The sequence below is a fragment of the Siphateles boraxobius genome, unplaced genomic scaffold, assembly GCF_051911475.1.
Source record: "Siphateles boraxobius isolate OS27281-9 unplaced genomic scaffold, OSU_SipBor_1 9, whole genome shotgun sequence".
In the NCBI taxonomy this organism is placed as follows: domain Eukaryota; kingdom Metazoa; phylum Chordata; class Actinopteri; order Cypriniformes; family Leuciscidae; genus Siphateles; species Siphateles boraxobius.
The window spans coordinates 32,948,062-32,974,824 of NW_027509219.1; the positions used below are offsets into that span (position 1 = coordinate 32,948,062).

The following is a 26,763-nucleotide window of genomic DNA, read 5'->3' on the forward strand; positions in this document are numbered from 1 at the left end:
TATGTTAGTTTGAATAAAAATCTTTTCATGAACTGGAAATGGTCAACTAATAATGCATGAAAAAAAGTGCATTAAGTAATAAAATATATAACTTGAATGCAATGTAAGTCGCTTTTAATAAAACGTAAAATGTAAATGTGCCTGTAGTTGAAGAAACCCACACTTGTCGAGTATGTTTCCGCTCTAAGAGCTTTTGCAGTGGTTGTATTCCTCCCCTTTGCTTTATATTGATTATCAGTGTCATTCTTTGCTTGCTTATGTTTGTGAGATGTCAGACCCCCCAGGCAAACACATCGGACGCAGAATGACAGCAGGAGGAAGAGCCTATTTGGGCCCCGGTGGAGAGGAATACAGTATTTCACCCAGAACTCCCTCACGGAGCCCTGCACTCTGACAGCAGAGCGCACTCATTTTAACCTCGCGCAAACACTTCGCTTATTCTGAATGTATCTTCACGAGTGAGGGAGTCGGAGCGCGTGGCTCCTTCTGACAGCTGGTAGGAAAGGGAGGGAGCGTTAAATGGCTGCCATGGCAGATCCGGTGCCTGCTGTGCAGAACCTTATTTTGGCATTTACTTGTCAGGCATATACAAACACAGATAACACACCTGGACAGAAATGGCAATAGTTTGTTTGTCCAGAATGAATTTTGTTCACTAAAAGCAGGTTTCTTGAAACGACCTTACGGACCTTTCAAAACATCCTTGTAATCTGTGATCTTTTATGCCTCCCGTCCGACATTGGGTCTGTAACGAAAGGACCGTCTGCTAATTGTGAGAATTGAACAACTGTTTCCTCGCTGAATGTGTACAATTCCAGAAGTCTAATACAGTTTACTGTACAAGTTTTTGGCTGTACGTTCATTGTATATTTAATCCGTGCGTCATATTGCCATTCAATACATCCATTTGTATCTACAGAATCACTTTTTTTGTAATTCTTAAAGGGATAATTCACCCAAAAAGAAAAATGTACTAACCCTCATGTCATCACTGATGCATATGACTTATGTCCATTAACAGATCCCTGGGGAATCCCACAGGTAAATGAAACAAAGTCACCAAACTTCCCTGATCTGTTAGCAAGATACTAATTGAACCACTTTAAAACCCTCCAATGGATCGCAAGCAGAGCTCTGTGATGGACTGCCCATCTATTCAGGGTGCTTTCCTCTGCCTCTGGTCTAAGAAACTGGGATAGACTCCAGCCCTATGACTTGAAAAGGTCGTATTAGCAATAGAGAGATGTATCCCAACCACATTATATATATGAGAATCACATGGTCTGTTGTATCAAATTCTGGACTCAAATCAGGGCTGCCAAATTACCTGAATCTCTGATTATACGAAGATCATTTACAACTCTTAAAAGTACAGACTCTGTTCTGTGACCCTAAAACCAGATTGAAATTTATCTAGGACCTCATTCTTTCCTAAAAATGACATTAACTTGGACAATCTTTGATATGCAATATTCCACTCTATTGTCATACACTCATAAGACGATAGACTGGAAGCAATGATTTATTTTGCTCTGTGTGGTTTTTCCAGCGTCAACCGAGCAGGAGCCATTCAGTGGCATTATATGGACTCACAGAGATGGATTATTTACCTAAAAATGTTTGCTTGTGTTTATCTGAAGAAAGAAAGGAACCGGGAATGGCATGAGTGTGGGTAAATAATGAGAGAATTTTCATTTTTGGGTGAACTTTCCGTTTAAACTTTTCATCTAAGCATGCTAACATTATTTTAGATTAAAAAATAAATGGATGACTGGCTTTCATGATATCTGACCATGGCAGATATAAACTCATTTTTTCCAACCAAACCTTTCAGTGTTTTTTTTTTCTTTTTCTTTTTCTAACTTATGAGTCCACTGGCCTTTTTAACACCTTTCTTAATGTCTGGTAGCTTTCCTACACTGGCTTTATGGGTGGCCGGTGATGCAGCTCAAGCAACATCCTTATTAGTACAATAAGGTTAATTGGTGTGCGATGCCATTGAGCAAATTCCATTTTCTGTTGTAACCTTGGAGGATTTTTCATGCAGCTCACAAAATGGATGTGTCACACTGATGGCTGAATACCGCAGCTGCAAAGGTATAATCATAAATCTGATTCGAATTCGTAATAATAAAAAAAAATCTGTCAGTCAGGAAAATAGTGATCATTAGTGGTCATCTTTTCAATTTACCATTTTAGTTCTGCAGACTGGCTTGAACAATACTTTTTTACATGCAATTTGGACACAATATTTTTTTCATAATTTCCAGATAAACAGTATGCACGATACAAAACTAAGACATTGGTTGGTTTGAACAAACTAGAATCCTTATTTGCACCTTAGATTATGTTTTGCAATGTAGATTATTTTATCCGGCTGAATAAAGGCAGATCCAATTATCAGGCTGTGTAATGCTTGAAGAAACATAAATGCAATTGAGGTAGTTGGTATATCTATTCAAATACGTATATCACTCTGGAAAACAGACAGATTAGTATGAATATGGCAGCTTCATGATAGTTCAGGCAGGTCTGTAGTAAATAATCTACACCTTTATCATGTTCATATTCTGTCTTGTAACTTCAAAACAAATGTTTAAAAAGTCATTCAATAAATTCTTTATGTTTGGATTTAACTCTTTTTTTCTTCTTTTTTTTGACTACAAAGTGTTACAGTTAACAATATATTTTAGTTGAGTCAACTCAAAACACTCATCTCATCCGAATATATACTATAAGAACTCAACTCAAATGGGGTCAGTGTTACTCTACAGAACAACATTTATTATGTTCATTCATTCATTCATTCATTCATTCATTCATTCATTCATTCATTTTTTTCTTTCTACAATTTATGCATTCTCTTTATGCAATTTATGAATCCGACCTATGCATGACCTTGGCATTGCTATTACTGTAAGAAAGATATGCAATTTAATTCAAAGTGGTCAAAAATGAAAATTAATACATTTTGATTACTTTGTCGAATTGGAATAGTAGAGCTACACAATTCTGGATTAACTGCGAATCACATTCTTTTTCTTTTGTCCCCGTTTTTTTTTCAATAACTATCACGATTCTTGATTGATTCTGAATAGACAGTTTGATTGCTACCGTAGACATCATTTTTATATCCAAACTATAAATGTTTTTAGCCCATTACTTCATATTTTTAGTACAAAACCAAGTTTATTCATTGAGGTTATTTAGTCTAATTTATATCTGAATTCTGTAAATTCCCTTTTTGTTTGCTCAAACACTTCTTATTGTGCTCACCACCCATGAAGATTGACAATTTGTTTTGTGTGCATCACCGCAGTGTGTCCAGAGCTCATCATCACAACAGAGATCGGCCTTCTGTGAGTCTGAACGCACAAACAACACGCATACAACACAGACAGTCTATTCCACAGAGGCCTGAACCGCCTGTTGCCTTATTGTCCTTGATCATCTGTATCCTCAGTAGCGATGGACAGAGTCCCTCACAATCCAGCCTGTTGCTGAGTAGCTGATTTGGCAAGATTGGTGCTTCCCAGCTGTATTTTCTGGAGCCAAATGCAGCATATTACAGATATGAGCTCAAGTGTCCATTATCTCTAATTAGATGGACCGTACGGGGGAGATACAAACAGCCACTTTGGAAATTATGGTGTTGACCCTGACGCAGAATGACATTAGGAGGTCATATTATCTTGAACTGCTTGATAAGGTGAGTGGGATGTTTGTTAAAATGGCTTACAAAAATAAATGAACTGTATATGTAAACCACTGAACCCTTTAAAGATGATTTTCCAATGTTTAGCTTGCTTGCATTTAGATTATGTTTTATATCAAATGATTTTCAGATATGTTACACATGGGCAGTTGTTTTGAAAACAGATCTCTTGCTCTCTTTTGCAAGCTGATGTCACAATGAATAAAGGTCTTGGGGTTGCTTGGCAATAGTTTTTGTCCTTCCAGGTGGATGCACACTTGTTCATGCTCTACAGTGACCAATTTATTTATTTTTTAAACGGACATGTAAATCACAATTATAAATGTATGACTGTAATTTGCAGTTTGTAGTGAAATATCAAAGCAAGTGGCAGCTGCATAATACTTTGATTTCGTGTTGATATTAATCACCTTTAACTATGGACATGATCCATACTTGTCTTTATTCTGAACATTATCTCATTTGAAATCTAACAAACTTGTTTTGGAGAACTTTTGTCATCTAATGATTTTTTTTGATTTTTTTGTGAATTCTAGCCAAAATATAGTGTTCAAATATTATTTCAGAACTACTTTATGAGGGTGTTAATCAGTTATACATTATATACAACAATAAATTACTTGGGTATTTGGATGAGATTGTCGGGTGCCTGCATGAAGTAACTGTTTGACAAACGCATTTAACCTGCACAAACCTTTAATGGAAACATGCATATGGTTTATTACTGAAACACAATCAGTAAAAAAATCTTTTAACTATAATGTTTTTATTTTCAGAATTAGGTTGTTTTATTTTTGCAAAATCTAGCTAGTTCATTCATATTTTTGTGGTTGATTAGGGCTTACTCAAATAAAGAGGTCGGGAACCACTGATTTAGAGGATACAGAGCATAAACAATGGTTTTCTATTGCAAGATTAATCATTTTCTTAATTAGCAAATCCTTTAAGCACTGTCCCAATCACCCACAATGCTGGTGTCCCATCCACCCAAATTGTGTTTGGGTGGATGGGACAAAACAACCTATTCTGAGAATAGAAACATTATATTAACAATTCTGTACTGATTTTGTATCAGTAGGGCATCATATTCGTGGTTCCATCAAAAGGTTGTACAATATAGTAGCTATGACAATTTTATGACTTTATTATGAAATCAGCAAAAGCTAATGTCATTTTCCTCAGTTCATGTATGTCAGGGTTAACTTCCTGTTTGATGCCTGCCCCGCCCACCTATAGGATGTCACACCAATAAGGGCATCCAATTTGTATTATGTGGTCTCACAGCTAGGACTCAGCAAAACAAGTTTTTATTTTCACCCATTAGGTGAGAAAATAAACTCTGTATAGTTATACTGTCTCATTCGACCTTATGTCCCAATTACCCTTAAATCACCCTATATATATATACGGGAAAGGCTATGAATGGGCGACGCATGTCTCCTTTTCCCACCAGAAGAGGGCAATCCGATGCATAGCACTTGCAAAAGAAGGTTAAGCAATGACTGCACCAGTGCTGAGTGCAATCACACTCACACACTCCTCTTAAAAACCTGCTTCTGTTTTTGACAGATGTTCGGAGAAAGAATGGCGAACTGAATGTGTCTTACAGCACCATCTCTGAGCTCCCGTAATATCAGCAGATATCAGGAGTACATCACTCAACCTGCGCACAGGTTTTTTTTTTTACAGGACATAAGAAAGATGTTTGCATTCCTCGCTAGGTTTTCTTCCTAGCTGCGCACCTTACCGAACATCCGATGGTGCGCTTTTGCGCAAATCTCTCCAAACTTTCTAATCAAGTGGAGGATATTGTAATTCTAAGGATATAGCTGATACGCATACGTACGCTCTGGAAATGTTCTTTTTGGACGTTCTCATATAAGTAAACCTCAATGTTTGTCCCTTGCGCTGGGAAGAGCTCTTAGGATTTCTCCATTGTAGAATTGGACATGTTGCGCAGCGGCGCAACTGCGGGATTGAAATAACGCTGCTGTTGCTGGAGTTTTCTGAACCTCGCAAACATTTCGTGCACCGCAGCTTTGTGCAGGTGCTTCTTTCTGAGTGTGTTTGAAGACGGTGCCATGCGGAGTCTGGAATCGCACATCGAAGGGCTGTAAAACCTGCAAAAACACGACATTTACGCAGAGATGGGTATGTTTCCGATGTTTTGCATGGCTCCGAATAAATCCATACATTTAGTAAGGTTGGGTTTCTGATATCTGTTGGCTTTTTGCATACAGTTGGCAGACACTGTGACGATATGAGGTGTATATATGTATATAAAAAAACCTTCGGTTCATAAGATCGTTTCTTAAAATAGCTTTGCTGTGGATTTTATAAGTGTGTGCATGTGTTTAAGGCAAATGAATGAAGCATATTTGAGTGTGTCCTTGATAGCACGAAACTTTCATCATGCAAACCTGTGAATACATCATATTGACCAGCATTTATTGCAACATATTACATTTTGCGCTGGTGTTGTATATGATCAACAGGCTGTCTCTCTATCAGATGTTTTGTTGCCCTTACTAGATTCTCTGAAGTGATATATTCTAATGGATAACTCGAATCTGTTGGAGAGAATCGGTGCTGCCTCATATGTGTCCTTGTGTATCAGACTTCAGTAAATGCAGATCTCATTTTAGGAATATAGCACTTAATAATTCATTATATGGGATACAAATAACTACTTTTATTTAGTAAAGAACAGGTAAAATCTGCAGTTATGCATAAAGAATGCTGTCAGTTCTTGCATCCTTCAGGAGAAAGAGAGAAGCAAAAAAACCTCTAGACTTTGATTGATGCTTCAGAGCAAAATATGCTGTCATAGTGGAAAGCAGTGATTTACTGTTTGATTTTATGCAGTCATTCATGTTGTTTGGAGTGCATATGCCTTATTGTAGTCTCTTAACTGTTGCTTGTTTTGCCGGTCCCTTCTTTCTATTGAAATTTCAGGAAAGAAAGAATATCCTTCCATTAGATGCCTTTAAAATCATTCTGTAATTATTGAGAGCACAGATGGTTGTCCCCATCATAAATAATCATAATCAGATCATAAATAATACCCCGCCCCCTTCCTTTTCCAGTCATCGCCCTGCATGGAAGAGTCATTTATTCAAGTATGGCTTAATGATTCTAAAAGCAAATAAAGGAAGTGTGTAAGAGTGAATAGGCTGAACAAATGTGATGCTCGTATTCAGAATATGAGTATTGTCATCATAATGGCTTGATGTCGTAGTGTCTTTGGCTGCTTACTGTGCAGATGTAGGTGGATGTTCACTTCTGCGCCTCACAGGTGTGCTGTTCCCTCAACTCGGTCAGCTCAGCCTTATTCTGCTGATGTGTATTATACTGACTGCTAAGAGTAAAGCTTGATAAAATAATTAAACACATTTAGCAGAAATATTTGGATGAGCCTCACAATGAAAAGGCTAGTTCTTACTGTAACCATACAGTGCATTATAAATAATTAACATGACAGGGTTTTCTGTTAAGGGATGAATACATATTTTGTTTTGCGAGTGGCGCAGCATGTGTTCACCTCTTCCACTCTCTCATTGAATGCAGGGCTCAGGACACCCCAAACATGGATCTTAATGCAATATACTCCCAGACTATTACAATATATCACCCTGAAAAAGACAAACAGTAAGAAAAAAAAAGGTTGCGTAAAGAAAATGGAGCATATATTTTAGGCTATTAAAATTGATTGTATCATAACAATTAAGCAACCCAACCCAATTCTCATTATAGCTTAATGCGTAAAAAATAAATAAGTATAACATATTCTCATTGCTGTATAGAGTATTGAACATCATTCTGTGAGGACACAGTTTTTTTTAACAGTCAGCATACTTTTAGTTTAATCCAACAACTATAATTGTTGCAAATGTACATGTCTAAATAATATATACTTTTTGTTACAGTAATGCGATTGTTTAATGTAATACAGTAAGCTACTGACTGTGCTTAATGGTCATAAAAGTCCAATCAAGTCACCTTTATTTATATGGTGCTTTATACAATACAGATTGTTTCAAAGCAGCTTTACAGTGAAAACAGGAAAATGATTAAATGAAACAAGTTCATTTCGGTTGTCCAGCAGATCTAATAGAAAGTCAGTTCAGTGTTGATTCAGTTCCATTGTAAAGATAATAAATTATTAAATTAGTTAATTTCATCTATGAAGCAGTTCTGCAGAATACAGTGATGTCATTGTCCAGCTCAATTCAGTTTTCATAATATTGAGAAAAGTGTAAATGAAAAAAGTATGCAATGAAAACAATATTTCATTATTTGAAACACACACACACACACACACACACACACACACACACACACACACACACACACACACACACACACACACACACACACACACACAAACACACACACACACACACACACACACACACACACACACACATACACACATATATATTTTATTTTATTACCTTTTTTTCTTCTTCTTCCATATAATTATTTCTTTATTTATTTAATAAAGAATAATAATTTAATAAATCATTATTTGAATAATTCAATAATTAATCTAATATTTTTGTATCCATTATTTAATTTCAAATGTTTTCAATTGTATTCTAGATTTTCTTTTTCTTTTGATTTTTGATAGTGTGAGATTTAATCTTTGTAAATGTGTTTGTTCTGTTTTTAAAGCAGTTTCTGCAGTGTGTGGAAGGCAAATGAATGCCATAATATTTACCAGAATTTAACTGTCATGTCAGTAGCATGCTATGTTGCAGTATCTGTCACTCGGTTATGATACCATTGTCCCACGCTGGCACACTTAAACAAGCTGTAAAGAAACATTATAATAGCACAGCATGAAGAACAACTACTTACTGTCATATTCCTGTTAAGTACCTCAGTGCAATATTACAGCGCTACATAAAGGATAAGACCCAAAGCTAATTTCTCAATCCCCCTCCTCTCGTTCTTTCTACCTGTCTCGCGTTACCATCCACAGCACACTGAAAGACATCTGGACACATCAAATGTCACTTATCAAATGCCTAAGAGCTTTCCCTGGTAATAGAGTGGAGAGGGTGTCAAAATAGATAACTGGGGAGAGAGAGACAGAAACATGTCAGCGAATGAGAAATGGGTGCAGGAAGTAGTCGTATCTGTTGCTTGGTCTTGATTGCCAAAAAATGTGAAGACAGTTTCTCAGTTATGTCCTGTGCTGTCAGGGGAAATTAAAATGAGGGTAATGGAAATATCATTAAGTTTGATAGGAGGAATAATAGTAAAAAAAATCTTTAGATGTGAAATCTCTTTTGTGACTGTTGCACATGGGCTCCTATTTGAATGTGATGGGATTACTTCAGAGCTGTTCAATTTTGTGTCAGATTATCTTTGTGTGAGATTAGCACTGCTGTTTTGGGATTATGCTTTTCCTGCTCGCACAGAAACAAATCACAGATGGGATTAGAGCTGAAAAGTTGGCCACCGTTACAGTGGTATTTTCTTCAGGGCTATTTTGATGCTGTATGTACTTTACGTTATGGTTGTAGTTTATTTTATGCAGTGAAAGTAATTGCATGAGAGAGTACATAATCTTGACATAACAGATCAAACCCGTCTACAAAGAGGACTGTGTTGCTCAGATATTGCTCTTTCATAGTTTAAGATTCATAGATAATGCTATACGAGAAAATAAGATCACTGTTGTATTTCACTTATTTCTCTTAGGCAGCAATGATATGAGTTGGAAAGCAAATTGACGAAGTCTTATGATGTTTCTCCTGAGATGAATACCTATCATCTGTTTCCTGTAGAGTTTCAAAAGAGATCTCAATGAAAGTCTACCAACAGAACCAAATTATCTGATCTGTGACAAATTTTCTAGCAAGATTTTTTTTTTTTTTTAGTGGTTTCTCTTAAAGTTGTTTAGACACAAATGAGTTATCAAATGAATATATAGTAGCTCAGATCATTTGACCTTGGGAGATTTGATGAGAAATGCTTGAGATTGACATTTGATTCCAGATGTATTTTATTTAAATACAGTATACATTGAATTAGAAAATAAATTTGAGATTACTGAGGTCTTTTTCCTCAGGATAAAAACCTGAGAAGCTGGAGAGACTTTGCACACCATGTCATCCCCTTACTGCGTAGGAAAAACAATTGAGATATTAAACGGATCTCATTTAGATTTTTCTTTCCCATGGGTAACTAGCATCCAGCCTGTAAGATTGCTTTTAGCACAGAAAAGGCTTTGCAGAAACTGCGGTTTTGAGATCTGGATATCTGGACGCGTTTTAATGTTGGTGGCGTGATGAATGAGTTTTAAGATCAAGGGCTGGTTTACACGCACTATTTGACTGCATCTTGGCTGCCGTTCCTTTATCGTGATGAATTGGATGCAGTAAGGTGGGGGAGGCCAAGATGCACTCATGCTATCATGCATATATGCAGCGAAAGACAAATTAAGTGGAGGTTTTCAGGTTTGGTCTTTTTGTACGAAAAGCGTGACTCATGAGGGTGACTCCAGCCGTTACGCTGTGAGAGTTAATTAAAAACTTTGAGAATTTGCATGCAAACCCTATTGTCTTGTACAGTTGCTACTTGTGTCCTTGCGTACCTTTGCATAACTTCATTTGATCTTGCCCAAGGTGTTCTATGTAACTGGTAATATTGCAGAGACTAAATTGATTTACCTGTCTCTCTTTTTCTTGTTAGGCTGTTCTTGCCCTCCGAAGCGACATGTGGACAATTTTAAGGGCTAGAATGCTTTACAAAAAGTGTCTTACATTTAGCTGACGCTTTTTATCCAAAGCGACTTGAAATTGCTATATTTCAGAGGTCGCACGCCTCTGGAGCAACTAGGGGTTAAGTCTTGCTCAGGGACACATTGGTGTCTCACAGTGGATTCGAACCCAGGTCTCTCACACCAAAGGCATGTGTCTTATCCACTGCACCATCACCAACCCGTCTTCCGGGTTGTCTATTGGATTTTTCACATGTTAAAACCCACCTACAAACATCGAACATCCTAGCAACCACATAGCAACATGGCAAAAACACTCTATGAACACTTCTTTGAAGCTCAAAGCAGGTCATACTTTACTGTATGTAGCACTACATTCTCATTTTCAATCAGCGGTAACATTGACTTTGACTATAGGAATATTTTTACTCAGGTAAATTCACTGGGAAATAGACCGTAAGTTATGTAACCATAAACCTCGGCTACTTTGCACTGTAACACATTTACTTCAGACTATTCACAAGAAAATTAGGGACTGTGTTTTTCTCTGATTATTTCAAATGAATTCAATGGCAATTTGCAATGCCACACAGAACTGATTGTTCTGTAGATAACAGGTTGTTCAGCCGGCCTACGCTCTGTCTTCAAGACTATTAGATTAGCCTTTTTCATTCAATTGACCTACACAAAATGTTTCGATTAGATCTGGATCTGGAGGCTGGTAAACAGTGGTCAGTCAAATGCATTGCTGCTCACCATTGTACATTTATACAATTACTTTTATATTTACTCAGTAGTTGTAATATGATTAAAGATTCAGATGGTAAAGCTTTGTGCTGGCCACTCAAGATAAAACCAGTAATTTCCTGTTTTTGCTCCAAGAACAGCAGAGAAGATGCTGTTATCACCTTTGGCACACCCTTAGCTTGAAAAAAGCTTCATTTCTGCCTAAATTGAGAATCTGATAAAGCATAAAGAGACACTGAGCCGGCCAAGGAGGGAATGGAAATTTTCACTGTCCTTTATTGATCGACAAAGATGTTTTCATTTATTTTAAATATTTTACATCCTGTATTTTTTTCTTAAAATAGCAATTTTTGTCTCTCTTATTATTTGCAATATGAAACCCATATTTCTTCTTGGGAATACAAAAGGAGAATTACTATGATGATCACTGTTTTCCATGCAATTACATTGAATAGGGACTGAAGCTTTCAAGCTTCAAAACGAACCAAACGCACTATAAACGTATCACAAAAGTAGTCTGACTTATGAACTATATTCATATGATAGCTTTGTGTGAAAAGGATCTAGATTTACATCATTATTCACTAATTATCTTTTTCTCCAGTGAGATGTTAACCTCTGTGACCGGCTCATTGAGTCAGTTATTTGAGTTTGAGAACCACATCGGTCCAATTTGTGAACAAATCATTTGAATCACAAACTATTCAGACCATTCATTTTGGAACTGGATTAACCGAATCATTTGACTCAAAATAATGATTCACTCATCATTCAATCACTACTTGTCTCATTAACAGACCAAAGGACTTTTCCTCATGTAATTAACCAGCTTTTGTATAAGTCATTTGAACAAGAAGTCCCTTTTTTGGCTTCAGTACTCATTTTATATTCAAAGAAATTTAGTATAAAGTCATATGGTTTTGGAAGTACTGTAATGTAATGGCAACTGAATTTCTTTAAGATTTTGGTACAGCATGATAAAGCACTATTGATCAGTTAGTATTTTCTAGAAATGGATTTTTGATTGTATCCTTGTTTCAATTAGAGAACAAGACAAGGACATGCAGGCATCACTCAGCTCTCTCTCTCTCTCTCTCTCTCTCTCTCTCTCTCTCTCTCTCTCTCTCGCTTATTGTGATACTTGAGTCTTTATTTTTATCTGTAGCTTACCTTAATTGACACAATAGTCTTCTTATCAGAAAATGTTCCATGTCTTTTGTATGTGTTGATTTCATACTGTGTGTGAACAATAAACATAGAGAACAGTATTCTTTTAAAACAACAGTCCGGTTTCTCTACCACAGAGAGTGTTTATTGGTGCCAATGTGTAATTATGGTGATTGAAGAAATCTTAAGGGGAATGTTTTACTCTACTAAAGTTACTCTTGCCTATTAAGCTCTTTCAGTTGCTTCAAGGTAAAGGTGTGTATTTGCTTTCCTTTTTAAAGTACTTAAACTAAGCATGGAAAATCAATTGACACTGACATCTTTTAAGAATGCCAGAAGAACAATTTGCATAATAATCACATTTAATGTAAAATGAAAAGAAGTTAAATAAAAATCTGACTTGAAGCAAGACAAGTAAATTCATACTTTCCTCCTCCGTACAAAATTTTATTCAGTAGACATTGGCTAGGTAATTTGATAACCTACTTTTTGCAGACTGTGTAGCAGGACTAATTAAGTATTTATTAATCCTTGTAAGCAAGTTAGCAGTTTTTGACTAAACGCAATATGGCAGAATTGACTGAATCATGGCTTATCCCTTCTTTCTCTCTGTGTTTAATGCAGGATCCCTGGTGAGATCCCGCTGGCTGATGATCCCCCTGCTCGTACAGGCCTGGCTATTAGCTTCCCAAGGCAGAGTCCGAGAGAAACCATGTCCCCGAAGCTGCCGCTGCGATGGCAAAATAGTGTATTGCGAGTCAAATGCCTTCCGTGATGTGCCAAAGAATGTTTCCGTGGGATGCCAGGGCCTCTCTCTGCGGTACAACAGCTTGGTGAACCTCAGGGCTGGTCAGTTTGCCAGCCTCAGCCAGTTGGTCTGGCTGTACCTAGACCACAACTACATCAATGCAGTGGACAAACAAGCCTTTCAGGGTGTTCGAAGACTAAAGGAGTTGATTCTCAGCTCCAACAAGATCACACATTTGGAAAACAACACGTTCCATTCGATCCCCAATTTACGCAATCTGGACCTCTCCTACAATAAACTCCAAGTCATGCAGCCGAATCAGTTCCAAGGCTTGCGCAAACTTTTGAGTCTCCACGTCAGATCGAATTCCCTAAAGACGGTTCCCATGCGAGTGTTTCAGGATTGTCGAAACCTAGAGTTCCTTGATTTGGGCTACAATCGACTGCGAAGTCTTACCCGTAATGCATTTGCAGGACTTCTCAAGCTGACTGAGTTACACTTGGAGCACAACCAATTCTCAAAGATCAATTTTTCTCATTTCCCAAGGCTGAACAACCTCCGTGCTTTGTATCTGCAGTGGAATCGGATAAAGTCAATAACCCAGGGAATTACATGGACATGGACCTCTTTGCAAAAGCTGGATCTCTCTGGGAATGACCTGCAAGTGTTGGATTCAAGCATCTTCCAGTGCCTCCCTAACTTGCAGACTCTTAATCTGGACTCCAATAAGCTAAGCAACGTGTCTCAAGAGGCCATATCAGCTTGGATCTCTCTTACTACCATCAGTCTTGCAGGAAACATTTGGGAATGCAGCCCCAGCTTATGCCCCCTTGTAGCCTGGCTAAGAAACTTCAAGGGGAACAAGGAGACCACAATGATTTGTGCTGGACCAAAGGAGGTTCAGGGTGAGAAAGTCATCGAGGCTGTTGACACACATGGTATCTGTAAAACAACCCCCACCACTTACCTACCGATCTCCTCCACTGTAAGCTCCCCATCCAAACCTGGACGTTTCCCCCTGCCCACCATGTTCAGGGTGAATGAGAAAATAACTCCCAAAAACCCTGTTGCGCCTACCCCGACAGCTGCTTCCCCACCCATCCCTGAGCAGGACTTTGAGCATGTTTCCTTCCACAAGATAATAGCCGGCAGCGTTGCCCTCTTCTTATCCGTGGCCATGATCTTGCTAGTGATCTACGTCTCCTGGAAGCGTTATCCCAGCAGCATGAAGCAACTGCAACAGCATTCCATGGTGAGGAAACGCCGGAAAAAGGCACGGGAGACAGAGCGCACCCTCAGCTCCCCACTTCAGGAATATTATGTGGACTACAAACCCACAAACTCTGAGACCATGGACGTACTGGTCAATGGGACAGGACCCTGTACCTACACCATCTCCGGCTCCCGAGAATGTGAGGTATGATCCGTCGCCCTCCTAAAACCCATTACCACTGCGGGGAACAAGAGGTAAATGTCCAGTCGATGTGAGGCAAAAAAAAATTGTTGTCTCCCCCTTTTTCCGCTGCTAGCTGTTCCCCTCTAATGGGTAGGAAACATGGGTCAGTGCATGGGAACTTGAGTCCTATGTTCTCCGGCTGTAATCAATGATTTATTTACTTATATGACCTCAGGTATAGTAAAATAAAACATCCTCAAGCCAAAAACACCTTGTTATATATCAAACAGCAGCACTGGTTTGGGGAATTTTTACTCTCTACTGGCTAGCAAAACATTGAGTGCTGTTAATAAAATACACCACTGATTGGCTACAAAAAAATCATGTAGTTTCAAAGTTTCAAGTCTCTGTGCATTGCTCCTTTCCTATCCTCTGTGTGTTTTTACATTTTTATCAGCATACAACACCCCAGGCAAATGTCTGTTGAGTCAAATGAATTGTGGTGGCCTGCTTTTTTTTAAAAAAGCAACCAAAACAGACATTGATGAAATGTGAGAGCTAATACTGTATATTCGTCTGGTTCCTAGATAAATATTTGCCTTATTTTGGATTCAGTGGTTTTGGAAGCAGTGACCAGATTATTAAAGGGTTGCAGAGATTTTCCTTAATCATGCACTTTGTCAGACAAATCACAGTTCAGTACATAATTAAAGGTACACATTGCTAATCCTTACATAATCCACCACATGGCTACTCGTGGCTGGTAGACATTTGTCTTGCAATTGCATCCCATAATTTATGAAGAGTCATACGTTCTTCCCAAGAAATATGATAAGGCACAGGTCCAGACTTAGCGAAAATAAACATAAAGCCTTTTGCCATGAAATAGCTAATCAGGGTAGTCATGGTATAAAAACACATCTATTCTAGCAGCCATAGAATGGCAAAAGCAAAGGCAATCTTCATGGTAGGTCTAATTATGCATGGCTTTCAGCAAAGGTCATCTTGAGTATCATTCTCCATCACATTTCCAGAAATGTTAGAACAAGGTTGAGATCCGTTGGCTGCCTAACTTGTGGGACAGACATCATTCTGTCTTGGATTGTTGATTCAGTAGATTGTAGGTAAATTTGTATGGCAGTTAAATTCCCATTGTGAGTAATGAGCAAGCCCAAGGGATGTATTTCAACAGTTCTAAAATGTGATAAAGCTGGTTTCCATTTAGTTTAGCAAAGGAAGCAATAACAAGGAGTTTGTCCCGTGAAACAAGGTCAGATTGAATAATTGTCGACGTGAATTAATGAAATTTACAAATGGATGGAATTTACAAGTGTTTGACTAAGAGGCTAAGCGGTTTGTTTGGAAGTGCTATGGTGGTTGTCTTTGCTTTTGCACCAATAACATTTAATATTTCATTTTAGCGGTTTAATGTGAAAGGTAAACAAGGTGCTGTGATTTTCCACTTGTGTATTGTTGCTGTGTTGATTCATTTGCTTTATGGTCTTTTTGTTGTTATTATCCATCATGTCATTTGCCCCCTTTGTTGCTCCTGTTGATGTGTTTTTGAGCCTTTTGACAATTGTGATTGAATTTTTTTGTCCGTGAATGAAAACTGCAGAACTAAACCCTGCATTTTAACAAGTAACCCTTACCACTATGTGTAACAGTGATATTGGGTGATTTGTGTGAATGACCTTTTGTGAAGCATGTGTTTTCCCTATTGCTAAGAACCCAAAAGGGAAAGCATATTATTTAATGTACAGTATTATGTATTCTACATAATGCTAGGAAACAGATCATTTTTCTGTTTCAGAGATGTACAGCACTGGAAGAACATACCAGGTTCATAGATGCAAGTGAATCACCATTGTTTGAAATAAGATGGCCTATACACAGTGACAGACACACAAAAATGTCCTTTTGAGTAAATCTAACTGAATCCTGATGATTTTAGAATTTAGCCACAGTTTGAGATTCATTAATATTGGGATGTAAATTCTTTAATCTGAAATATTTGGTTAAGGGCCGGGACTCGATTAAAAAAAATAATCTAATTAATTAGAGCTTTGTAATTAATTAATCGAAATTAATCGCATTTTAATTGCATAAATATTTGACCTGAGAACAGTGAGAAGTAATTTTTTTCACATGGATTTTTAGAATACCATTGAATAATGACTGAATACATAAGCTTAAGCAACAAAATATTGTTTGTTTTTGTTCAACCAAGTCCAGCAGACCAGTGCAATTTTTGGCATTAAGTGTAGCAATAGCATATTTAGAAATATAGTACATTTCAGAAATTCAGGTAGCCAAAGGTCCACGCTAGCTTCTCTATGTTTTGCGTTGAGGTCATACTTGAGGCCCGATGTGCTGCGGTGATATGCGAATTCCTTGTTGCATAACTTGCACACAACCATGCTCTTATCGACGCTTCCAACAACCAAAACGGTCTCGTCAGCTTCTTCGTTCATGTTCACTGTGGTTTGTTGTTGTCTGAAGTCATGAACGCTAGTTGGTGCTCCAGTACAATCGGTCCGCCGAATCTTAATTAACGCGTTAAAGTCTGTAATTAATTCATCTTAATTAACGCGTTAAGGTCCCGGCCCTAATTTGGTTACATCCTTGTGCAATGGGAATACATAATCAATATCAATATTTATAATCTGTCTAAGTCTATGGGCCCTATTTTACCGATTTAAGCACATGGTCTAAAGCGCACAGCGCCAGCGCACTTAGTGCGAGTCAGAATCCACTTTTGCTAGTTTAACAACGGGAAAAATGGTCAGCGCCCGGCGCATGGTCTAAAAGGATTGTCTCTATTCTCTTAATGAGTAATGGGTGTGTTGTGGGGTTTACGTGCAATAAACCAACCAGAGTCTCATCTCCCATTCCCTTTAAAAGCCAGTTGCGCTTGCGCCATGGTGGATTCGCTATTTACATGACAGAATTTGTTAGTGGAAAGACTGAACGCTTCTCCAGAGAGAAGTGGATCTGCTCGTGCGTGAGGTAAAAGCAAGCAGACAAGCCGGATTCCACCATATTTACACAATAATAATCTTTTACATTTTAATCCTTTCAATTTTAATATTTAGCATGTTTGTGTGCTGCTGTGTGTGTAATAGCAGAGTGTTTGCATGTTGTGGACCCACATATAGGCGCACATTACTAAACCATTCTTTAAATAACAAAAAAAAAAATATTGCACCATTGACTTTAGACCAGGTTTCAGTTGGTCAGTGGCACAGTCTATTAGTCTAGAAATATAGACGTAACCTAGTGGCAGCAAATTTTATTTTGCAGCCGGTGTCGTTTAGCAACTCTCCATTGGTTTGCGAGCTGGAAAAAACAAACTCTTGTCAGGCCAATCACATCGTGTATAGAGTTGGTGGGCGGGCTTAACATAATGACGGCAGAGTTCTGACGAATTCCCTGCTACTTGAAAACAAAGAGGATGGCCGCTGCTGCTGGCGAACAGCGATCTTTCAAATCGGCTTTGGCCGCGACTCTGGAAGATTTAAAGTTAAGCTTTTCTTTGAAAAAAGAACAACACTGAAGTCCGTCGCTCTGACTACAGTACGTCACCTTCTTTGTTGCTCTGGTTGGTTGTAGCGGTATCCAATTGCATGCAGAGGGAATTTGAAAGACAACCGTTCCCGCCCCTCGGATTGTGCCCTGCCAATGGTGTGTTCCCATACCCAGCATCTTGATGTGGGTCTGGCTTGTCAGGCTAACAGTCTATTTCAGTTGCCTCAAAATAACAACACGCCAATAACACGCCTGAACATACCTCGTTTTCAGACCAGCACACCCATGGGCGAACAGATGTGTGCAAATGCATTTGCTATTTAAACAACGTGGCGCAGGACGTGAAAATGATAACTGTGTCAGGCTGAAACTAGTGAAAAAACACATGCTTCGTGCCTGGCACTGTATTGCACCGAGTGTATGATAGGACCCTATATCTCTCTCTTTAATCGTGCAGTTGCTCTCCTTTTTGAGTTAGATGAGTCCCTGGCAGCTTTTTGTTGACAAGGCAGAACCACAGGAAGTCGAGGCAGTTGGCCATTACTGAAACCCCTTGTTGTGAGCAGTCAGGCTGCCCATATTTACAGCAAGAAGGACAGTGATTCTATCTGGGAAAATTGGAAATGTCAAAGAGTGAGATCAGAGACATAAAGCTATGGCTGTCAGAAAGCAATTTTTATCGAACGGTGATAACCTGTGACCTACTGTGACCATAGTCAGAGGCATCGCTCACACACACAGACACACAGAAGAGAAGAGGTGTAGAAAAAGACTGAATGTGAACTTTGCGCTGACATTACTGTGTGATTGACGACTGGACTCTCTTCTACACTCACAGCGATAGATCTGTTTGAATGGGCAGAGAATAACAGATGAAGGATTCAGGGTCTTGTTCCATTTTGAAATGAATGCTTTGCACGATCAATATTTGGAAATGTGATTTTTCACGTCTTTTGTAAATTGATGGTGTATATTTCAGTTGTAATTTAGCACAAATGAGAAGCTTGACAGCCCCTGATCACTATATGCAGAAAAAGTAATCTATATTCTGCCTGACATCTCCTTCTATGTTCCATGGAAGAAAGAAAAAAAGTCTAACATAATTAATACGACATGAGAGCGAGTAAATTATTTTTTTACTCATCATTTTTTGGTGTAGTTTCTTTGCAGAATTGCTGTGAATCCCTTTGACACTTCTGGTAATGATGTAAGTTTCAAATGTAACTAACTAGGAGCAGCTCACTTCAAGTCCACTATGATCATTTTTTGGCCAGATCAAAAATGTGAGGATAAAAAAAAACATAGTTTGAATTTACAACTTCCTATCTGTCACAGCAGATGTATTAATGAGCAATTCGTTATGTGAAATCCCTGCCTAATCATTGTGACCATGTTTTGGCGTTTCTCCAGAAGCAGAGATACTGTAAAAAGCCAGTGGGCTTTGGCAGCATTGTTTTAGCGTATTAAAATGAACAACAGCTTCCCTGAAACTACAAATGTCCTCTTTAGCAGAACAGGGCCCTCCCAGAGCTCTCTGTTGGGTCAGCTCCTTTTGCTCCAAATGGCGAAGCCTTCGTCCTTGAGTTCTGGACGGCTTCCCGGTGTTTTCTGGCCCAAGCAGCAGTGCTTCACCTTTTCCACGGCAACTGTCCCGTACAACCCGACCTTACTCGATGGGCTGAGTTGGTTAGTTTTTACAAACACAGCGCTGGGAATTAAAGATTTGTGGGTGTGTTTGTATCGGTGTGGTTGTGCATATCCTTATAAAGGCAAGGACTTTTGCTATGAATATTCAGTCTGAATGTGACTTTAGAATGATTCAGGCAACATACTATCTCTGTTCCAAGACCTACTTATTGAGCTTTCTACTTTTCGGGCATCATAGGCATGTTCCTGATGAGAAGGATGGTCTATATTATAGTCTATTGCAGTCTTCTTTTTTAATCTTATTATCATCAATGCTTGAAATAGTTTTTTTCTGCTTAATATTTTTGTGAAAACAGTAATACTTTTGTTTTTTAGAACTTGTTGAGAATGAATTTGAGATATAAATTTTGAAAACAAAAGTATCAATGTTTCCACTTAAATGTTAAGCACAAAATACTGTTTTAAGCATTGGTTATAATAGGAACCATTATTAATAATTGAGTAATGCCAACTAAAAATCTATTTTACTAGTGTGCTATGCTTGGAGTATTGCGTTGTTTGATTAGGAACATATTAATTCTAAACTCTATTGGAATGAAGAATGAGTTGACTGTCCTGTGCATTTCATGTGCATTTCATTGTAGTACAATGTTTCAAATCAGACATTTATCAGGTTCCAGTTTAGTTCGACATCTGCCTGAGTAGGTAGAAGACAGCAGGACAGCTCACAAGGTTTTGGAGCAGAGCTGGTGTGTATTTATAATAAAAGTGAATTTCTCAGGGAAGAGATGGGATTTGAATGCATAAAGAGTATGTTCGCTCATTTGGCATCTGGAATGCTTTGCTAAATGAACACATGTCAGCTACGAACAGTCCTTTATGAACAAGAAGTGAGAGTGATACTGCTGCAGTAGAAAAGTTAGAAGGAAGCATCTAAACAGATGTCTAAAATTTCACAAACTTTAAATGTACAAAACTAGGCCGCAAGGTAACAAAATATAGCCTGGAGGCGATGCAGCTTAGGTTGTTAGCGTCAACTTGCCAGTGAAGGAAGCTAAAGGCTTTCCTGTGGATTGGAAAAACATTGCCATGGAAAGCAGAATAATTTAGGAATGACCTTAACTGTAAAAACAATGCAGGGTACAAGTCATAATGTTCTCAGGGTGAATGGTGTTACTGCTTGTCAAGTCATTGTAATGTAGGGAGGGACTTCATTTTATATGCTGGGAATTGATTGGATTGTGATTGTGGAAAATGGTTGTGATACATGTTATTCTCTTCCCGTGTGGCCTTGGTTACATCAAGGAATTCTAATACAACTGGAGGGAGCTTTCCCATTCAGCTTTCCCACACTTTACTTTATTATTTTTAGAGTAGCATATACTGATGAATTCTGTACGATAAGACCAGGAACATTTATTATTAAATTAAAGTTTGGTCATTGACAACTCTTGACTATGGAACAGCTTTAGTGTTTCACTTACTTTTCTTCCTCTCTCTTTCTTTAGTTTTATAAATTAAGGAAACAGAGCATTTTATAGCATTGACTTGTCAGGTCAGATAAAATAAAAGTCACTGATGGGTGTTTAAAGCCTAAGCTTTAGCGGTTGCTCTCAGGCAAAGTCAGACCTCTAGTGAATTAATGAATTGATAATGAAATTAAATTATACAGTTCCATTCAGGCAAGCATTCAAGACAAAAGGTATCTTTCAGATGGTTGTCGCAAGTCTTGACCCTAGATGACTGGAATGCTGCTGATACTGTCAGAAAGACGGTTAACCAGGATGAAAGCTCTTGTGATATTGATTCTAGGCGAGACCATAAGAGTTTTCATCATTCATTTGATTTTGGTAGATAGGTTATATTTCATAAAACCCTGCAGATGTGCTTAATGAAACGAAACCCTTCTGTTCACTTTTCGTTTGTTTTCCTTTTTACTACATAAGTGATTTAAAACATAATTATCTACTTTGAATCTCATAATCTGAAAATTATTCACATACAATCTAGAAAATACAGTGTTCTTTAGACACTTTCGTCACTCGAAAAATTGCCTAAATTTCATTGCATCAGGCAACAAACTCACACAACTATTGCAGGATAATTTCTCTTCACTTTTCTTCAAACCTTTTGCTCAGTGGTGATTTTTAGTAGTTCTACTCAAGTTCAACATTAAATGATTTTAATGATTTTAATTCATTTTACTTCTATTTCTGAGTGGAAGAGAATATTCAGTGTAAAAAAAAAGTTGGCAGGAATTAATAATTCATTGTGATTTGATTGGCTTGTAAAAAGGCTCAATATGGTGTGGTTGAAAAAATCCTTTCAGAGTTGGAATAAGGCGTTACATTATGATGGAAACAAAAACACAATTTATTTCATTGGAATAACATGCACTGATGTACTGTTAGGGAATTAGGAAAGTAAATAAATAATTTTGTTTTCTTGTTGACTTAAAGATATGTTATGGAGTACATGGTTGTGATGTCATAAATAAGATGATTTCTGAATTACTTTTGCAGTACAGTTTCATTAAATGGCCTAAAGGAGAGAGCTGTGCATGTGACTATTTAATTTAGTACACATCTACATAGTAGATAAACTAGTTTATTTCAAAATAGCAAGGGAATCCTCGCTTCCATTATATGACCCCCCTTTAAAGACCACCGTTAACGCACAAGGGATGGGAAAAGAACGTAAATACACCCCCCTCCCATCTCCCTCTCTTCTCTCCCGCGGCCTCCCTGGTATTGGCAGTGTTTTTGGAGTGTGATAAACAGTGTGAGACACACAGACACACACACACACACACACACACCGTGGCAGACAGTGTGGTGGAGATGCACCCTTGTCTGTCTGAGGTTCCATTGCCTGGCAGAGAGGCACGCAGCTGTGAGGAGGCCATCGCCTTCATTGTTACAGCTGAGTGTAAAAGCTTTGTTTTGGCTGGCCATACGGCTCAGGTGCCTGTATTGACTGTGGGATAGAGTCCAGACCCGCTGCTGCATGCGTTAAGGAAACTCAAGAGCACCTCTTCTGGAACCGACTAAGTTTTTAGCACGGTTTGATGGAAAAAGGTATATTCTGATTCGAGAACAACTATTCCCCATACAAAAATGTAATATATGGCCATATATGTACTTATATTTTAAATAGCATGACATATATCTATACATTTATCTGACTTATCTGAGAACACAATATATGCCTGCAACATATATGAACATTTATGTGTCCAAACATGTGAAGAAAATATTTGAGTTCATCCATATATGATACCATATATCTGCATATATTACAGTATAGCATTGGTTTCTCGCATATATGGACAACATTAAGTATAAATATGTGACATAGATATTTGTTTCCCACATATTTAATAAATGTATGTAAACATACATGCATGTGATACTGATGCATTGAAATAAGTACATATATGCATATATACCTATATGCGTCTTACATATATTTAACATTTATGTGCATGTACTGGAAAATATATGGCACTTACATGAAAACGGCCATTTTTGCTATATTTTGAAATATATGTTTCATATATGTCTATGTCTTTTATATATATGAATTTTGCATATATTCTCATATATGCAGCAGACATACATGGGCACTGACATTATATATGTAAATTACATATATTTACATATATTACATTTCTGTATGGGTCAGCACTAATCTCCTAACCACGCTTCAAGTGCAACATAGAAAATGTCAATTGAACCACGCTTTTGCATTTGGGAAGGTCAATTCCCAAAGGTCTGTTCTCTTTTGTGCTTCATTTGTAAATTACCCAGTTCCTGGACAAAGACTGGATGACAAATCCAGTGTTGTGCAAGATTCAGTCACAATTGGCACAATTGTTAAGATAAGTTGTATTTGATGTCATGAACTAACTATGCAAAATGTATTATATATTTTTTTAAATGTAGGTTTATGTTACTTTACAAATATGCTATTGCTCATTGACATTTTATGTCATCATAAACGAATGTTATTTTATACATTATAAGTTGACATGTTTTGGTATAAACTACCAATCTAAAGTTTAGGGTCAGTAAGATTAATACTTGTATTCGGCAAAAGTGACAGTAAAGACATGTATAATGTTACAAGAGATTTCTAATTCAAATAGATGTTGTGTGTGTTTTTTAAAACTTTCTATTTATCAAAGAATCGTGAAAAAATTATCACACTTTCCACAACAATATGAAGCAGCCCAACTGTTTTCAACATTAATGAGGTTCAGCATTAAATCAAATCGTCATATTAGAATGATTTCTGAAGGATCATCTGACACTGGAGATGATGCTGAAAATTCAGCTTTGCATCACTGGAACAAATAACCTATTCAAGTTGTATAAGTTATTTTGAACCGTAATAATATTTCACAATATTGCTGTTTTTACTCTATTTTTTATCAAACAATACGTCCTTGGTGAGCATACGATACTTTTTTTCAAAAACATTACAAAATCTTCCCGACCCCAAACTTTTGAATGGTTGTATATGTAGAAAGTTACATTAAAGGAGAACTCCGGGCAATTTTTAAGTTAATCTTGATCGTTAGACCTTTGTGAGTACTGACTATAGAAAAAAAAAAACTAACCGGATTGGTGCTTGCTACGCGGAGCTGCGACCGCGAATGCCCAGAGCTCCCACCCAGCTAAAACGGCAGCTATGGGGGCATGGACATAAAGAGCGTTTTTGAGCCTCTTAACAGACACAAAATGCAATCAAAATGTCTGTCCAACATGAACAGGGACCCTACATGTGAACAAGATGCGTTTAGCAACTTAGCCATTGTTTCAACTCACCTAAATAGTCTTTTAGACGGCAAGCTGTAGTCTCGCGCTGCAGTCCCGTGCTGTAGCCGGAAAAGGTAAACAATGTCCAGGTGGGAGGAGCATTGATCATGTGCGACGAGTTATGATCAGAGTTGCTTACAAGTGAAGAAGAAATGGGTTCGTGTTTGTGCCTTTCCGAATTGTGGCAACAGAATGCGAAAATATAAGAGCTTAAATTTTCATGGTCTTCCTTTCCTTGACCTCGAGATTCTAAAGTTGTGGCTAGTTGTACTTCAACTTGCTGTGCAAACTCCCGTAGAAGTACTACGCGCTAAAGATTACCGCATTTGCAGTGAACACTTTGACAAGGATGACTACACACACTCAACACAGCGGGGCCGTTTGAAGAAAAATGACATTCCATGTACGAAGACTCGTCGCACATGATCAACGCTCCTCCCACCTGGACATTGTTTACCTTTTCCGGCTACAGCATGGGACTGCAGCGCGAGACTACAGGTTGCAGTCTAAAAGACTATTTAGGTGAGTTGAAACAATGGCTAAGTTGCTAAATGCATCTTGTTCACATGTAGGGTCCCTGTTCATGTTGGACAGACATTTTAATTGCATTTTGTGTCTGTTAAGAGGCTCAAAAACGCTCTTTATGTCCATGCCCCCATAGCTGCCGTTTTAGCTGGGTGGGAGCTCTGGGCATTCGCGGTCGCAGCTCCGCGTAGCAAGCACCAATCCGGTTCGTTTTTTTTATATAGTCAGTACTCACAAAGGTCTAACGATCAAGATTAACTTAAAAATTGCCCGGAGTTCTCCTTTAAAAGAGATACAGAGTTCTTGTTAGCTATTTAATTTTCTAAATAGAACCTTACTGTGAATTGTTACTGATATACAGTAGTATGTAGTCTACTATAGTCTTAAGCAGAAAAATATTTCAATTAATGTTACATTATATAACCAGAGCTACAAATGGTCAAACCTTTCAGTCATTAATCACAGACAGATTCACCTTTGCTGCAGCTCTCAAATCAAAAATGGTCTAGTATTGGTTTTGATGTCCTGATGTTAGGTTACAAGACACTGGAAAACATGTTATTTGTCAACCTGAACTATTATTATACTCTAATTTCCATAATGTACAGATTATAGCATAAATTTCTTTCAAAGATATATGGGGTGCTGGATCTGGCTTGTTCTGGTTCAAATGAAGTCCTGAATCTTTTCACACAATACATCTTTCTTGGACTCTTTGCTCAAATGCTCTCACATGTCATTTTCCCTCTTCTATCAGCACTGCATTCGGTTCTCTGCCGAGCTCCACTGGGTTGATTGACAGGAAGGTGATTTCATTTTAATGTAGGGCCCAAACCCCCAGTTGATCCAGTTCTGACCAAAGTCAGTCAACCGTTAACCGCCCCTCGCAATCTTCACATGTATTTTCTCTGGCCGTGCTGTGTCTGTGATAGTTTTAAAAGAGAATATGCGTGATAAAGAGACAACTTGATGACAATATTATTTATTCATGCAGTTACATTTCATTTTGCTCTCTTAAAGAAACTCTTAGGCCGCGTTTGCATTACATGGTTCAAGTGACCCAATTCTGATTTTTTTCTTCACATGTGGCACAGATCGGATATGACCCACGAACGTGTAAGCAGGAAAAAAGCACATGGATTCCGATATTCTCAGATCGGTTTCATGCCTATACATATGTGCAAATAAATCTGATATGAATTGTATACATGCATTTGCGCCTGCCATGAAAGAGGACAGTTTGGATATTCCCGTCAATGAAAATCATTGAAAAAGCGACGGTGGCGAATGACGTCAACTCGGATGTACACCAACCGAGATCACATGACTCTTTTCAATTGCGCAATAGAGGACGAAGGCTCAACTTAAAGTTTTGCTGACCTGTAAAGATGGTGTGGAAAGCAAAAGCTTGTATTATCAGGCATTGTGTGTGTAAATGCAGATATCGGATATGGATCACTTTTAAAAAATGTAAGCTGGTCGTCAAAAAAAAAAAATCTAGTCAACAAATCGGAATTGGGCATCAAGACCTGTGGTGTAAATGTGGCCTAAATGACTTCACAGCCGCATTATTATATCATGAACCATCAAGTGCACTTTCATGCCAATGCAGAAACCAGCACAAATGTGATAAAGATGTTTCTCCGCAATATCCTACATTATTTAACATCTAAGCAGCACTGCAACCATCAAACAGTTGCAACGTGTTGCAGAAGAGTTTTTGGTGAGAAAGTGGCCTGT

General features: G+C 38.0%; 1 protein-coding gene across 2 annotated transcripts in view; it reads left to right on the forward strand.

Moving 5' to 3' along the window:
* Window positions 1-5,225: 5,225 nt before the first annotated feature.
* The window catches only part of LOC143732772 (leucine-rich repeat transmembrane neuronal protein 4), a 125,479-nt gene continuing 103,941 nt past the window's right edge, over window positions 5,226-26,763 (forward strand). Inside the window, exons 1-2 of one of the 2 annotated variants that reach the window (XM_077224134.1) lie at window positions 5,226-5,866; window positions 12,984-14,524. In XM_077224134.1, coding sequence (XP_077080249.1) covers window positions 5,863-5,866; window positions 12,984-14,524 — 1,545 coding nt within the window. In that variant the 5' untranslated portion in view covers window positions 5,226-5,862. Of the gene's footprint in view, window positions 5,867-12,983; window positions 14,575-26,763 lie in introns of both variants that reach the window. The other variant, XM_077224135.1, reaches the window with a different exon arrangement.